The sequence below is a fragment of the Polypterus senegalus genome, chromosome 12 (genome assembly GCF_016835505.1).
Source record: "Polypterus senegalus isolate Bchr_013 chromosome 12, ASM1683550v1, whole genome shotgun sequence".
Taxonomy (NCBI): Eukaryota; Metazoa; Chordata; class Cladistia; order Polypteriformes; family Polypteridae; genus Polypterus; species Polypterus senegalus.
Genome location: NC_053165.1, coordinates 62,180,644 through 62,194,100, shown reverse-complemented (window position 1 = coordinate 62,194,100; position 13,457 = coordinate 62,180,644). Strand labels below are relative to the sequence as shown.

Genomic DNA, 13,457 nt, shown 5'->3' with positions numbered 1-13,457 from the left:
AGCCGCGTTTAAACAGGGAGCCCTTCACAGACAACGTTAACACGCGCACATGGCTAGTATATATATATACCTGGAGCTCATCCGGGAGCATATAAAAGGGGCCGTCTCCCTTCATTCAAGGCTGGAGTCGGGTGGAAGAAGGACGAGGCAGGAGCAGAGATTGTGGAGGCGGCCCAAAGAAAAGGCATTGAGTGGCCAGGACTGTGTGTTTAGGGTTTGTGCACTTTATTCTGTGTCTGAGTGACACCTCATAATTGTATATAGTGTATATAATAAATACGTGTGGTGGTGAAAAACAACATGTCCGCCTGGCTGTGTCCGGGTCGGCTCCACAATATATATATATATATATATATATATATATATATATATATATATATATATATATATAGTTCCATGTATTTGCCTATGCCATATTTCCTCTATTTTTGCTTATTCACAACACCTAATTGTTTCTGATCTCCAAATTCAGTATAAATATACAAAATACAGCTTTTAAATGGTCATTTGATTTACAATGTTCACCAACAAATCACCCAAATGAAAAAGTAATTACCCCCTTCGGACATCAACCGAAGTACCAAATTTAAAAGATAACAGGTTAAACAAGACTATCAACACCCAAGCTTGATTGCTTCACTTCAGTTGAACCTTCCCAGTAATGTAAAACTAGCTAAAAGGATTAAACAAGCAGCTAACCACTGCTCGATTAAAAGAAATTTTAGAAGACCAGAGAAAGGAAGTTATTGCAAAATATCAGTTGGGAAGGTGTTACAAAGCATTAAACGCTGAGACTCCAGCAAACCACCGTGATATCCATCTGCATATGGAGAAAACTTGGAACACTTCGAATGGTAAGTCTGCCTAGGAGAGGCCAGGCTAGCAGCATTACTCCACAAGCACATAGAAACCTCATCTGTGAATTTACAGAAGAACTCAGACAAACATCTAAAGGAACTGCAGGACTCTCTCATTTCAGTTAATGTCAGTGCTCATAGCTCTATCATTAGAAAGACACTGGGTAAAAATGTTATCCATGGGAGAATTCCAAGACAAAAACTCCTACTTAAACAATAGGAACATAAAGGTTTGTTTAGCATTTGCCTAAAACACCGCAATTACCCCCAAAACTTTTGGAATAATGTTCTGTGGACTGAGGAGTCAAAAGTGGAACGTTTAGGAAGACAGCATCACACCAACCATCAAACACTCTGGTGGAAATAGGATGGTGTTTGGATGCTTGGTTGTTCATGACCTGGACAAATTGCCATAACTGAGGATAGCATGAATTCAGCTTTCTACCAGAAAGAACTGAAGAAGAACGTCCTGTCATTGGCCTGTGACGTTAAGCTCGAGTGCAATCGAGTTAGGCAGCAGGACAACAGCCAGAAGCACAAGAGCAAGTGTTGTGGAAGGACTTTAAATAGGCAGTACAGAGTTGAAAACCCTCCAGTGTGACTAAATTAAAACCAGTCTGTAGAGAAGAGTGGGTCAGAATTTTTAAGGATTGATCTCCTATTACAGAAAGCATTTGATTGCAGTTGTTGCGGCTAAAGGGTAAAATCAAACAAGTAGTATTTTTAGGGGGCAATTACATTTTGACATGTCTGATATAGTTGTTGGTGAACTTATATCCTTTAATAAATCAAATGGTTATTTAACAGTTCAGTTCAAAAATGACAGCTCATAAAGAGGTAAACATTTGGGTGTATTCAAAAATACAGTTTAAGTCCAACACATGTAAATCTAGCAATACAAAACAAAAAACATACACAGGAAAATAACCCCCCTGTGTGAAATGGCATGCTGATATCAGCCCATAATCCATTTAGTAAAGCTCCTTGACTAAATAATCAGGAGCCTAACCCTGGCTCATATTCACAACTCCTTATTTGCAGCTAATTGCTGAGTAACTACACTGCTCTTCAGCTGGCTAGTTCTATTCTCACGAAATCCTCTTACATAGATCGATCAAGCCCAATGTCACCTACCTGGATATTTGGACAGCGTTGTCCACAGCAAGTCCTTGTAGTCATTCTCTGTCAAGTATTTACATTCAAGGCCGCACCGTGGCTCCATTGTCCTTCTGCCTTTGGATGCTGCTAAAACACAATTCACTGATGATCCTTCCAGGTACCTACATGCTGGTCTGTTGTTATCCTGACTGCCTCATGTGATTATCAGGTATGTATGGTGACTTGGCTGGTATTCATTTTATTAGAAATGATTCACTGGTCCCAGTTTTGACAGGATAAGGAATCCTTCCATCCATCCATTTTCCAACCTGCTGAATCCAAACACAGGGTCACAGGGGTCTGCTGGAGCCAATCACAGCCAACACAGGGCACAAGGCAGGAACCAATCCTGGGCAGGGTGCCAACCCACCGCAGGACACACACAAAGACACCAAGCACATAGTAGGGCCAATTTAGAATCGCCAATCCACCTAACCTGCATGTCTTTGGACTGTGGGAGGAAACCTATGCAGACACAGGGAGAACATGCAAACCCCATGCAGGGAGGACTCGGGAAGCGAACCCAGGTCTCCTAACTGCAAGGCAGCAGCGCCACCACTGTGCCACCATGCCGCCCAGGATAAGGAATGGGTAAATGAGAACAGTTGCAATGGAATATAAAGCAAATTGAAAAACAAACTCCTTTGACTTCTGTATGAGCAATGACCACTGGTTCAAATGAAGTCCATCATTTTATACAAACAGGCCTTTAAGACCAATTAACACACTACCTTTATGTCACTTTTCAACACAACTGACCATTTTCACTTTACTAATGTTTTTATGGAATCTGCACTACAAGACATAACCTAACATTTCCAACTCTACTTAAAGTAAATCAAGGCTGTGGGTAGAGCCTCTCCCTGCAATTTCAGGCACAATGCCACTGTGTCACATAGCTCACTTGTGCACACATTCATGCTGGGACATTTTAGAATTGCTACTGATCCTAATATAGAAGAACTTAGCCACCTGGGATGCACAAACCAGAGTGTTTCTTTGTGCTGGTCCCAAGCCCGGATAAATTGGGAAGGTAACGTCAGGAAGGGCATCTGGTGTAAAATTTTGCCAGATCAATATGTGGACAACAATACAGATTCCCATACCGGATCAGTTGAGGCCTGGGTTAACAACGGCCACCACCAGTAATGCTAACCAACAGAGTGCTGGTGGAAATTGGGATACTGTTGGCCAAAGAAGGAGAAGAAGAGGGGGGAGACGTGTCCGGCGGTAGGGAGAGAAGAGGAAGGTAAAAAGAGTGGAACAGAGGGTACGAACTTTGATTGTTGGCAGTATGACTGGTAAAGGGAGAGGTTTAGCTGATATGATGGAGAGAAAGAAGGTTGATATATTTTGCGTGCAAGAAACCAGATGGTAGGGGAGTAAGGCCTGATGGATCGGAGATGGATTCAAATTATTTTACCATGGTGATGGGAGAAATGGGGAAGGAGTTATCCTGAAGGAACAGTATGACAGGATAACCCAAGCATATCAGATGTTCTCGCACTCAGTTATATAGCCACAATCCAGTGATGCTAAAGCATCTGCCGTTTACATATTAGGAAAATATAGGTGCTCTGAGACCAGCCTTGCGGCCATATGCACTTCAGTTACCAGAATAGGAATAAAGGTCAGTATTTTGTATTTTTGTCCCACACATTATTGAAAACCAGTGCTGGCTCTGGATTTTCTTCTGCAATAGGCAAAACAGAAAATGTGCCCAAACAATGGAGTCTTGAAGGCAGTTGTTCTATATATTTTTGCATGAAAGAGCAAGTATTGTTGGGGTATTTGAGCATTCTTTGGGGTTTTGCACAAGTCATACATTAATATCAGATCAAAGAGCTTCCCCATGGGGTTTTGCATGAATCATACATGGTGGTTCAATAACTTGGGAGTGTTTATCAATCTTGGTGTTTCACATGAGTCAGACATGGCTAGAAGATTGAAAAACAGGGTGGGCCCCCCACTTAGAGTTTTCACGAGAGTAGAAAGTGTATGATATTTGACCGCCAGTATGGTAAAGCCAACCCTGTTGGAGATAGTGAAAGAGATAGTTGGAAATATGCCAATTAAAAAGAACCAATGTCACTGCGTCTAATTGGTACTCTGGTCTAAGGGGCCACATGTGCCTTACAGTTTAGGGAGCAGTGTACCTTTACATGATCTTGTAAACATAATGATGTACATTCAAAATATGTGGACAGAGGCTTTAGCAAACTTGATCACAAGAAGGAATTCTAAGAAAAGCTGGCCTAGTGATTGGTAATGGTGGATCTTGTGGCTAAAAACAGGAGCTGCAGATGTTTTTACAGAGAGGTGAACCAGGCAATAATGACATGACCTAATATTCCCACACCAGCTTGGCCATCTTTGTGTTTGTAGGGAGCTGCAGCCAATCCTGGCAGTATCGGTGGTAAGGCCTTTACATGCCACATCCAATTTTGCTTGTATGCAGAAGATTACTGAGCCCAAGGTTTAAAAAGCCAAAGCTGCCCCTTTTCAGCACTGTTATTCATAAAATATACATTTGCTCCAACAGCTTAAACACTTTAAGCAGTGAAGTCTGCTGACAAAGGAACTGGTCTGGAAACCCAAAGCCTGCAAGCTCACTGAGTGACCCTGAACAAAGTCACTCTTGTAAAAAAAAAAAAAATAATAATTATATACACAGAATGATACTAACTATATGTAATGGTGTTATTTAAAACAAATGGTGTGCTTATTATTTGGCTGACACCTTTGCCCAAGGTGATGCACAACATGTAACATACAATTGACTACATTTCTTGTCTTTTCCAATTGGAGCACAAGCAGGTCAAGTGACTTGATCAGGGTCACACAGCATCATTAGTGGGATTTAAACCCACAACCTCAGGGTTTCAAGTCCAAAGTCTTAGCCACTATTCCAAACAAAGCACTGGTTGTTGTTGTTTTTTTTTTTTTAATAAAAGGTTATCCACAATTATGGACATGGAGGTTATGGACTCACCATCCACTGGGGCTGTGCGCTGGAAGCCGCAAACCTTTTTGGAAAGATTCTCGAGAAGAAGAGGCTGACCACTCACTCCCGCTTATGAGCCCTCTGGTGGACAGGCTTTGGTACACATGTTTGAAGATCCAAAGCTGAAGGTCCTGTTTTGGGAATCTTGAGTTTGTGTTATTCATTGATAAGCTGCCACGCTTCAAATGACTTTATATGCAACAGACCAAGTCATTTTTGGTGTTATTTGATTTCAGCTTTTAAAAAGTATCTCATAAGATGGCCTTTACGCAACTTAGATATATATATATATATATATATATATATATATATATATATATATATATATATATATATATATATATATATATATATATATATTTAAACATACATAATAAAAAAAAAATCTTAGAAGGAGACGAGACGTGAATTTCACAGAGAGACACTTATAAGTCCCGCATGACGAGTCCACGTCTGGGGTTGGAAATAAAGAATAAAGACTAGATGAGACTGATGATAACAAAGTAGAACGTCATAAAGAATTAAAAAATGTTGGCGTGGTACAGAAGGAGAGCATGTTAGAGGATAAAAACAGGATAGGAAAGATCGCATTAGCGCAAACAAATGGAAATTATTACCTGGTAATGGAACAGCGAAAGAGATTGAATATATTATTTGGATTTAAAGTTTAAGTCGGACACTTGTAGATTGTCTAATTTGTGTTTCCAGCGAGTATTAAAAGGTTCCAAAAACGTTGTTGCGGTATGAAGTCCTGTGAGACAGAGACTTTTAACATGAGATTTTTTCAAGTCACGCCCTACTCACAACTATTTTCAAACAAGACCACGGTCATCGAACCTCAGTCGTGTGAATGCTTTTGGCAGACACACATCCTGTGCTCTCAGCTCCTATAAATTTTATCAGGACAATAATTTTATACATTCTAGATGACACGTCAACGATAAAGTGAAGAATAAAGAGCATGGACAAACATTTGAAAAAGTTATTTTATTTATTAGAGAGAAAGAAACGATATTCACTCACAGGCAGTTATACGGTGTGTTGTCACGAAGTCCAAACACAGAATCAAAATTCAATACGATCTTGAAGAAAAGTTAATTCCAAATATTGTTTTATTACTAAAGTTTTAAAGTAAAAGTGAAAATAATGCATATGTAACAATTTCCATGAAAATAATCTCTTTTAATTGCATATCCGGTGTAAAGGACCGAGGAGACAGTAGCAAGGGTTGGGGTTTTCCGGCCCCGTATATTGTAAATCAGAACAAAAAAACAGGTCAAAATTATAAACAAACAGTTCATAATGCGCGACGCCGACTCCTGGCGTCGCGGCCATTTTATTGGGGAGGAGCCGGAAGTGGAGGGATGCCGGGAAGGACCGCAAGGGAGGATGGGAAGGATGACGTCAGGGCAAGATGGCGGAGGAAGGGCGGAAGTATCGCACTGCGGTCAATCCAGGCCTATGGTGCAGGAAGGTCTTTCTTTCTATGAGGAAGCAGAGGGAGAAAGTTAATACCCCGCCATTCCCTGGCGGCGAATGGTTTCCCAGGTGCTATCGAATCAATCCGCGGCCTCCTACTCGCGCGTGCGTGACACGATCCCCCCCTTAGCCCAGGACCGTCAGGTCGGGCGGACCTAACCGAGAGGTCGTGAATACGAGAGAGGGCATCGGCATTGGCCTGAAGGGTGCCCCGCCGATAAGTGACAGTGAACTTATACGGCTGTAAGTCCAGGAACCACCTGGTGACCCGCGGATTCGACTCTTTGTGTAGGGACATCCACTGAAGTGCAGCGTGATCAGTCACCAGAGCGAATTCGCGACCCAGCAGGTAGTAACGGAGGTGGGTCACTGCCCACTTAATGGCCAAGGCCTCCCTCTCCACTGCCGCGTACCGGGTCTCCCGGTCCATCAGTTTCCGGCTAAGGTACATCACAGGGTGCTCGACACCATCGACGCTTTGGCTCAGCACGGCACCCAGGCCTGTGTCCGAAGCGTCGGTCTGGAGAATAAACGGGAGCCCAAAATCGGGCGTCCGTAACACAGGTGCCGACGTTAGGGCCTTCTTTAGGTCACTGAACGCGTGTTCTGCTTTGTCGGTCCACACCACGTATAGGGGAGCGCCCTTTTTTGTCAGGTCAGTCAAGGGTGCTGCTCTTCGAGAAACGAGGAACAAACCGGCGGTAGTAACCCGCAAGCCCCAAGAAAGCCTGCACCTGTTTCTTGGTACTCGGACGGGGCCATTCTAAGATGTCTTTAACTTTGGAGCTCTGTGGCCGCACCTGTCCTTGTCCCACGAGGTAGCCTAAATATTTGGCCTCCTTTAATCCAAAAAAACACTTCCGGGGGTTTATGCGGAGGCCGGCTTTAGCCAGTGTTCGGAGGACAGCTGCGACCTGCAGTAGATGCTCCTCCCAGGTGCGGAATAGATGACAACGTCATCCAGGTAGGCGGCGCTATAGGACTGGTGGGGCTTCAGCACTCTATCTACCAGACGTTGGAAGGTCGCCGGGGCCCCGTGCAGCCCAAATGGGAGGACCTTGTACTGCCAGTGCCCGCTAGGGGTGCTAAAGGCCGTTTTCTCCTTTGCGGATGCCGTTAAAGGAATTTGCCAATACCCTTTTGTCATGTCAAGGGTAGTCAGATATCGAGCCGCACTCCAGCCGCTCAAGGAGGTCGCCAATGCGGGGCATGGGGTAGGCATCGAACTTGGAGATCTGATTCAGACGTCTAAAGTCATTACAGAACCTCCAGGAGCCGTCTGGCTTGGAGACGAGGACAATAGGGCTGGACCAGGGACTATGGCTCTCTTCAATTATGTCCATGTCCAACATACGTTTCACCTCCAGTTCGACCTCTGCGCGTTTTGCCTCCGGGAGTCGGTAGGGCCTCTCCCGGACGATTACCCGGGCTCCGTGACTATATCGCGGCTCAATCAGCGCGTCCGGCCGGGTGACTCGCCACTACCTCGGGATGGCTCGGAGTGTTTGGGCTAACTCCTGCCGCTGCTTGGGGTCAGCTCTTCGCCGAGGTTAAGGGCAGTTGTGCTTGAAAAGGGAGAGTGACCTACGGAGCTGGGAGCTCCTCTCTATCTCTCAGGGCTTTAACAGGTTGACATGATAGATCCTCTCACTCGGTCGACGATTGGGCTGTTTCACCAAATAGTCGACGAGTCCTTTTCTCTCCTTAACCTCGTAAGGCCCTTGCCAGTGAGCGAGCAGCGAAAGTGGGAGGTCGGGACGAGCACCATAACTCGGTCCCCGGCGGAACTCCCTGAGGACGGAGTTGCGGTTGTAACACCGGGCCTGCGCTGCTTTGATTCTTTTAGACCAGTCTTGTCCCAAATCACTGGGAAGGGGGTCAGGTAACACAGCGACCGTCATTTGATTGGTTCCCCTTCCAGGTGACATAGCAGTGAGCGAACGATATGACCTAGTCCCCCATGCACACAGGTGACCAACAAATGCTGTTTTAACCACGGTTGCGGTAAGACGAAAGGGCGAGCAACAATGGTAATGTTGCTGCCGGAATCAAACAAAGCCACCACGGCGTGCCCATTTAGCAACACCACTCCCGATTCGGACTCGCCAAGGGATGCGGCGGGTACAATACCTCTCCCGATGTCCAGCTGCAGTCCATAGGCTCCGGGCGCATGTGATGGGGCAGTTTGGCAGCAGGTGACCGGTCTCGCCACACTTGAAACAGCGCGGCGGACCCGCCTCTCTGGCTCTGGCTGGCGCTTCTGCAGCGCGTCGAGGGGCTCGGGGTGGCCGCCCGTCCCTGCCGGTTCCCGCGAGCAGGCTTTTCTGACCCCCAAGTCGGAGGACCGCCAACTGACGCTCCAGGACGCCGAGGAGGCCCGACATGTTCTGATAGGCGTGTCCCCGACCTGCTGGGCGAGGGAACTGGGCATTGCATTGACCAGGCCTTCACAGGCCACCCGCCGACCACTTTCCGCCCGTCGGGCCTCTGGCCGTAGCCAGCGCCCATCTTGCCCCAGAACTCGAACGCCTGGGCGCGAGCGGGCTTTTCAGGGTCAAAGACCCAGTTCCGCCATTCGGCCGCCTGCTGGCCCGGGCTAATGCCGTAGCGGGCCAGTATTTCGGGCTTGAGGAGGTCGTTAGCGGCCTCCTCCTCAGGGAGGTCATAATAGGCCGCAGCTGGTCCTTCAGGTATGGCGCCAAGATGGGCGCCCCACTCGGACCGCTGCCACTCGCTCGGGTGGCCGCCCTCTCAAACATGCCCAGGTAGGCATCGGCGTCCTCCGGCGGGCCCATCGGAACCAAAGGAGGAGGCGGCTGCCTGGGCGGGTCTGGTCTCGCCCCTGGGCTTCCACTAACCTGGCCTCGTGGCCTCCAGCTCCCGGGTGGTGGCGGCTTGCGCAAGCTGCTGCGCCTGGAGCTGGTCATTCATGGCCTGCAGCACCGTGTTGAGGTCCTGTCCCTCCGTCATTCCGGGATCTCTATCCTGCCGACTCGCCACTTGTAAAGGACCGAGGAGACAGTAGCAAGGGTTGGGGTTTTCCGGCCCCGTATATTGTAAATCAGAACAAAAAAAACAGGTCAAAATTATAAACAAACAGTTCATATCGCGCGCGCCGACTCCTGGCCGCGCCATTTTATTGGGGAGGAGCCGAAGTGGAGGATGCGGGAAGGACCGCAAGGGAGGATGGGAAGGATGACGTCAGGGCAAGATGGCGGAGGAAGGGCGGAAGTATCGCACTGCGGTCAATCCAGGCCTATGGTGCAGGAAGGTCTTTCTTTCTATGAGGAAGCAGAGGGAGAAAGTTAATACCCGCCATTCCCTGGCGGAATGGTTTCCCAGGTGCTATCGAATCAATCCGCGGCCTCCTACTCGCGCGTGCGTGACACCGGATAACCAAACTGGGGTGGACGAGCGAAGCGATCCGGGGGCAGTGCCCCCTAGTGTATACAGTGGACCCTTGACTTACGAACTCAATTCATTTGCGAAGGCTGGTTGTAACTCAAGTTGGTTGTAAGTCAAGACTATTTTTCCCATAAGAAATAATGGAAATACCCATAATGCGCTCCGAACCTCCCACAGCAACACTTACTTAACCTTTTCATAATAAAAAGGGTTGTATAATGCGCATAATTTACCAAAACACCAATAATTTTTCTAATGTACTAACCAAAAAGTTATAAAAAGTGCCTAGCCTACCAGAAACAACAATTTCATACTGTACTCACCATTTAATTTGGGCTGCAGGAAAGGAGGAGGAGGAGAATGAAACGGAAGGTGTTGTTTAGAAGGAGCCTCCTTATGCAAATCTTTTCTTTGTAAAATTGTCGAGATGGTGGATTTCGATATGCTGTACATATTAGCGAGATCGGTCATTAACGCCACTGTCATATTTCCGCACAATTTCCTTCTTCGTTTCGATTGCGATCGCGGTTTCTCAAGTTAATAATGAAAGTAGTCGAGCACTCAGTTCAAAGCTGGCCGTGTTGTGAACTGCTGTAATAATACAATCCAAAGCAAGCCTGTGCTGACTCAGCCTGATTAAATCATCATGTGCCACAGCAGCCCGCTAGCTAACATCCCTTAACAATCGCTTTCTTTACCTTCGTTACCTTCTCTTCCTTCCTTAGCAATTATGCGTCTTGCTTGCCATGGTCTTAGTGAATTATATATATATATATATATATATATATATATATATATATATAGATATAGATATAGATATAGATAAATCACTGCACTGACCGAAATTACATCCACAAACACATGTATCTGGGCTCCGACTGACGCTCACAAACGCTCTCGGTTGTTTGTTCACAATCGCACAAGTGGATACACATAACCGCATTCGGGTTGTAACGCAAAATGTTGGTCGTAAGTCAAGTTGTTCGCATGTTGTATGTCAAGGGTCGACTGTATACTGTATGTATATATATATATATATATATATATATATATATATTGTGACAGTAGGGGGCAGTAGTGCACCCTTGAACCCTCAGGTACAACTCCAGACACCAGGTAAAAGTCCAGAACTTTTTATTTTGTTCTTCCGTGCACCAAGCACCCTCCACACTACTCATACAATAAACCAACACAATAAAGTCTCCTCCTCGCCCAGACACTTAGCCACCCTTCCTCCCAGCTCAGCTCGGTGTCTGGACTTTCCTCGTGGGGAGCCGTCGCTAGCCGTCTCGTGTCCTGGTCTGCCTTCTGGGAGCCGCGACCCTTTTGTTGGAGCATGAGGCAGTCATCCGAGACGCTGCTGTGATTTTCTCAGCGGGCGTCTACAAAACATGACAAGAATAAACCCGAAACATCGGGCGGTTCACCTGCAGCTCCCTCCATTGGGGATGGCAGAACCCACGGACTATCTAGGGAGTCCGAGGCGCTCGACAGCGGTCCGTGTCCTGATTGACGCGCTACCCGGGCTAACTCGGCCCGAATTAGCTCTCGGTCCTCCTCACTCCCGGTCAGGTAGGTCCAGGACCTCTCGGCATCCGTCAGGCCCTGCAGCCAGCTGGGACTGACCTTCTTTTTCCCGGTCTTCTTGCCCATTTTCCTGCAGAACGGGATGGCGCGCAGTGCAGCTTTCGGTAGCGGGTGGTGTTTGCACCTCCGTGAAAAGATGGGGAATCCCCCGAGGGTTGTCTGCCCACACAAAATTTGTTTTTAATGCAGGTCCTCTGCCAACAGACGGCCAGAGTATCCTGCCGACTACGCCAGTGTGACAGTAGGGGGCAGTAGTGCACCCTTGAACCCTCAGGTACAACTCCAGACACCAGGTAAAAGTCCAGAACCTTTTATTTTGTTCTTCCGTGCACCAAGCACCCTCCACACTACTCATACAATAAACCAACACAATAAAGTCTCCTCCTCGCCCAGACACTTAGCCACCCTTCCTCCCAGCTCAGCTCGGTGTCTGGACTGAGGCACCGTCCTTTTATAGCCCCTGACCCGGAGGTATTCCTGTCCCGACAGTCCATAGTTCCTTACTCCTTCCGGGTCAGGGCAATCAGTCCTTTTCTTTAACCCGGGAGCACGTTGTTCCTTCCTGTCATGTGACCCTGACGTACTCCCGGGTCATAGGGCATAAAAGAACCCATAAGCCCCCCTACAGCGACTCCTGGTGGCCCCCAAGGTATCCAGCAGGGTTGTGTTAAAACACTACAAAGTCCATAAGGCCCTGCTGGACCTCGGGGCATGGTCCTGCTGTCGGGAGAGCTCCTCCTGGCGGCCTGGGGGTGTGAACCGGCATGGGAAGTCGGCAATCCTCCACAATATAAAGAGACAAAAAAGGTCTGACACTTGCTATATTCTTAAGTTGATAAACAGATTTTTCACTAACAGTTTTACCATAGGAAGAGCAACTCAGCTCAAAATCCATTTCTGACCTCCGCTTTTTTCTGCAGGCCTAGACGGCTAAGCTCGGAGCTTAATAACTTCTCTCTAAGATACCAAGATGATTTCTTATGGCCTTGTCTTCAAAAATTCAATAATGGCTTTGTCTCTCATTTTTGATTGTTGCTGAACTGCTCACTAATTTTCATTGTAATACAACTTTTGAACCTAATGGTCATATATAATGCAGAACTGTGAACTAGAAAATTAATCAGTTAAAGAAATAAATTTCACTTACTGATTCTGAATTGGACTGAGTGAAATTATTTGTACAGTATGTATGCATAGTACATACTGTAATTAAAGACAGTTTATGTATCGGTTTTTCTTACCTTGAGAAGATGAAGACGAGTCTATGTGATGGATTCAGCTTGAGCAGGAGAAGCAAAAAATGAGAAAATCAGCACTGTCATAGTCTCCTCCTGACAAATCTTCAGACACTTCTTGTGCTGTTTCGCCACAATACAACTGCAGCAGCGGCAGGCCGATATGGAAAGCTGCACCTGAAGCTACACACACGTCCAGTAGGAGCTTTTTGTTCAATCTGTCCTTGTTAGCTCTGTTTGATTGTACAGTACTCTGCAAATCCATTTACATCTGTACTTTATCATTAATGTTACATCCTCACACACAGATGTTTATTGACGTAGGTACTGTATGGTACTGAAATGAGTTTAGAGCAACTTTGGGTTTGTGGATGCAGAACATCAAATGAGGCTGAAATTTTCAGGTGGGTGGCTAAGCACATGTATTTAACTTACAGTTGTCTAAAAAGCACCTATATCAAAAAAACATTTTTGTTCACTTTATTTGTCTAAGGAAACATTATTCTGTGTACTTACATTTTTTAGTAAAGTTTACAACTGTGAGATATTTGTCATTTTCAGAGTTAGTGGTGTATTTCTAAGGAATATAGTTTGTGCAGTGAAATACCTTATTGCAAGGCAGCAGTGCCACCCCTAAAGTGCCTGTGTGGTCAAGGGGAGAAAAATGGTGGCCTCAACCATAATTTCACTGACTAAACCCACTGTGGGAAGAAACTTTGCATAACTGGAAAG

The 13,457-nt window shown here is 46.2% G+C and overlaps 1 protein-coding gene across 1 annotated transcript in view; it reads right to left on the bottom strand.

Moving 5' to 3' along the window:
* Window positions 1–2,052, bottom strand: part of ssh1a (slingshot protein phosphatase 1a) — an 83,293-nt gene extending 81,241 nt beyond the window's left edge. The window contains exon 1 of the mRNA XM_039771826.1: window positions 1,992–2,052. Within this exon, the coding sequence (XP_039627760.1) occupies window positions 1,992–2,036 (45 nt within the window). The 5' untranslated portion in view covers window positions 2,037–2,052. The remainder of the gene's footprint in view (window positions 1–1,991) is intronic.
* Window positions 2,053–13,457: the final 11,405 nt, after the last annotated feature.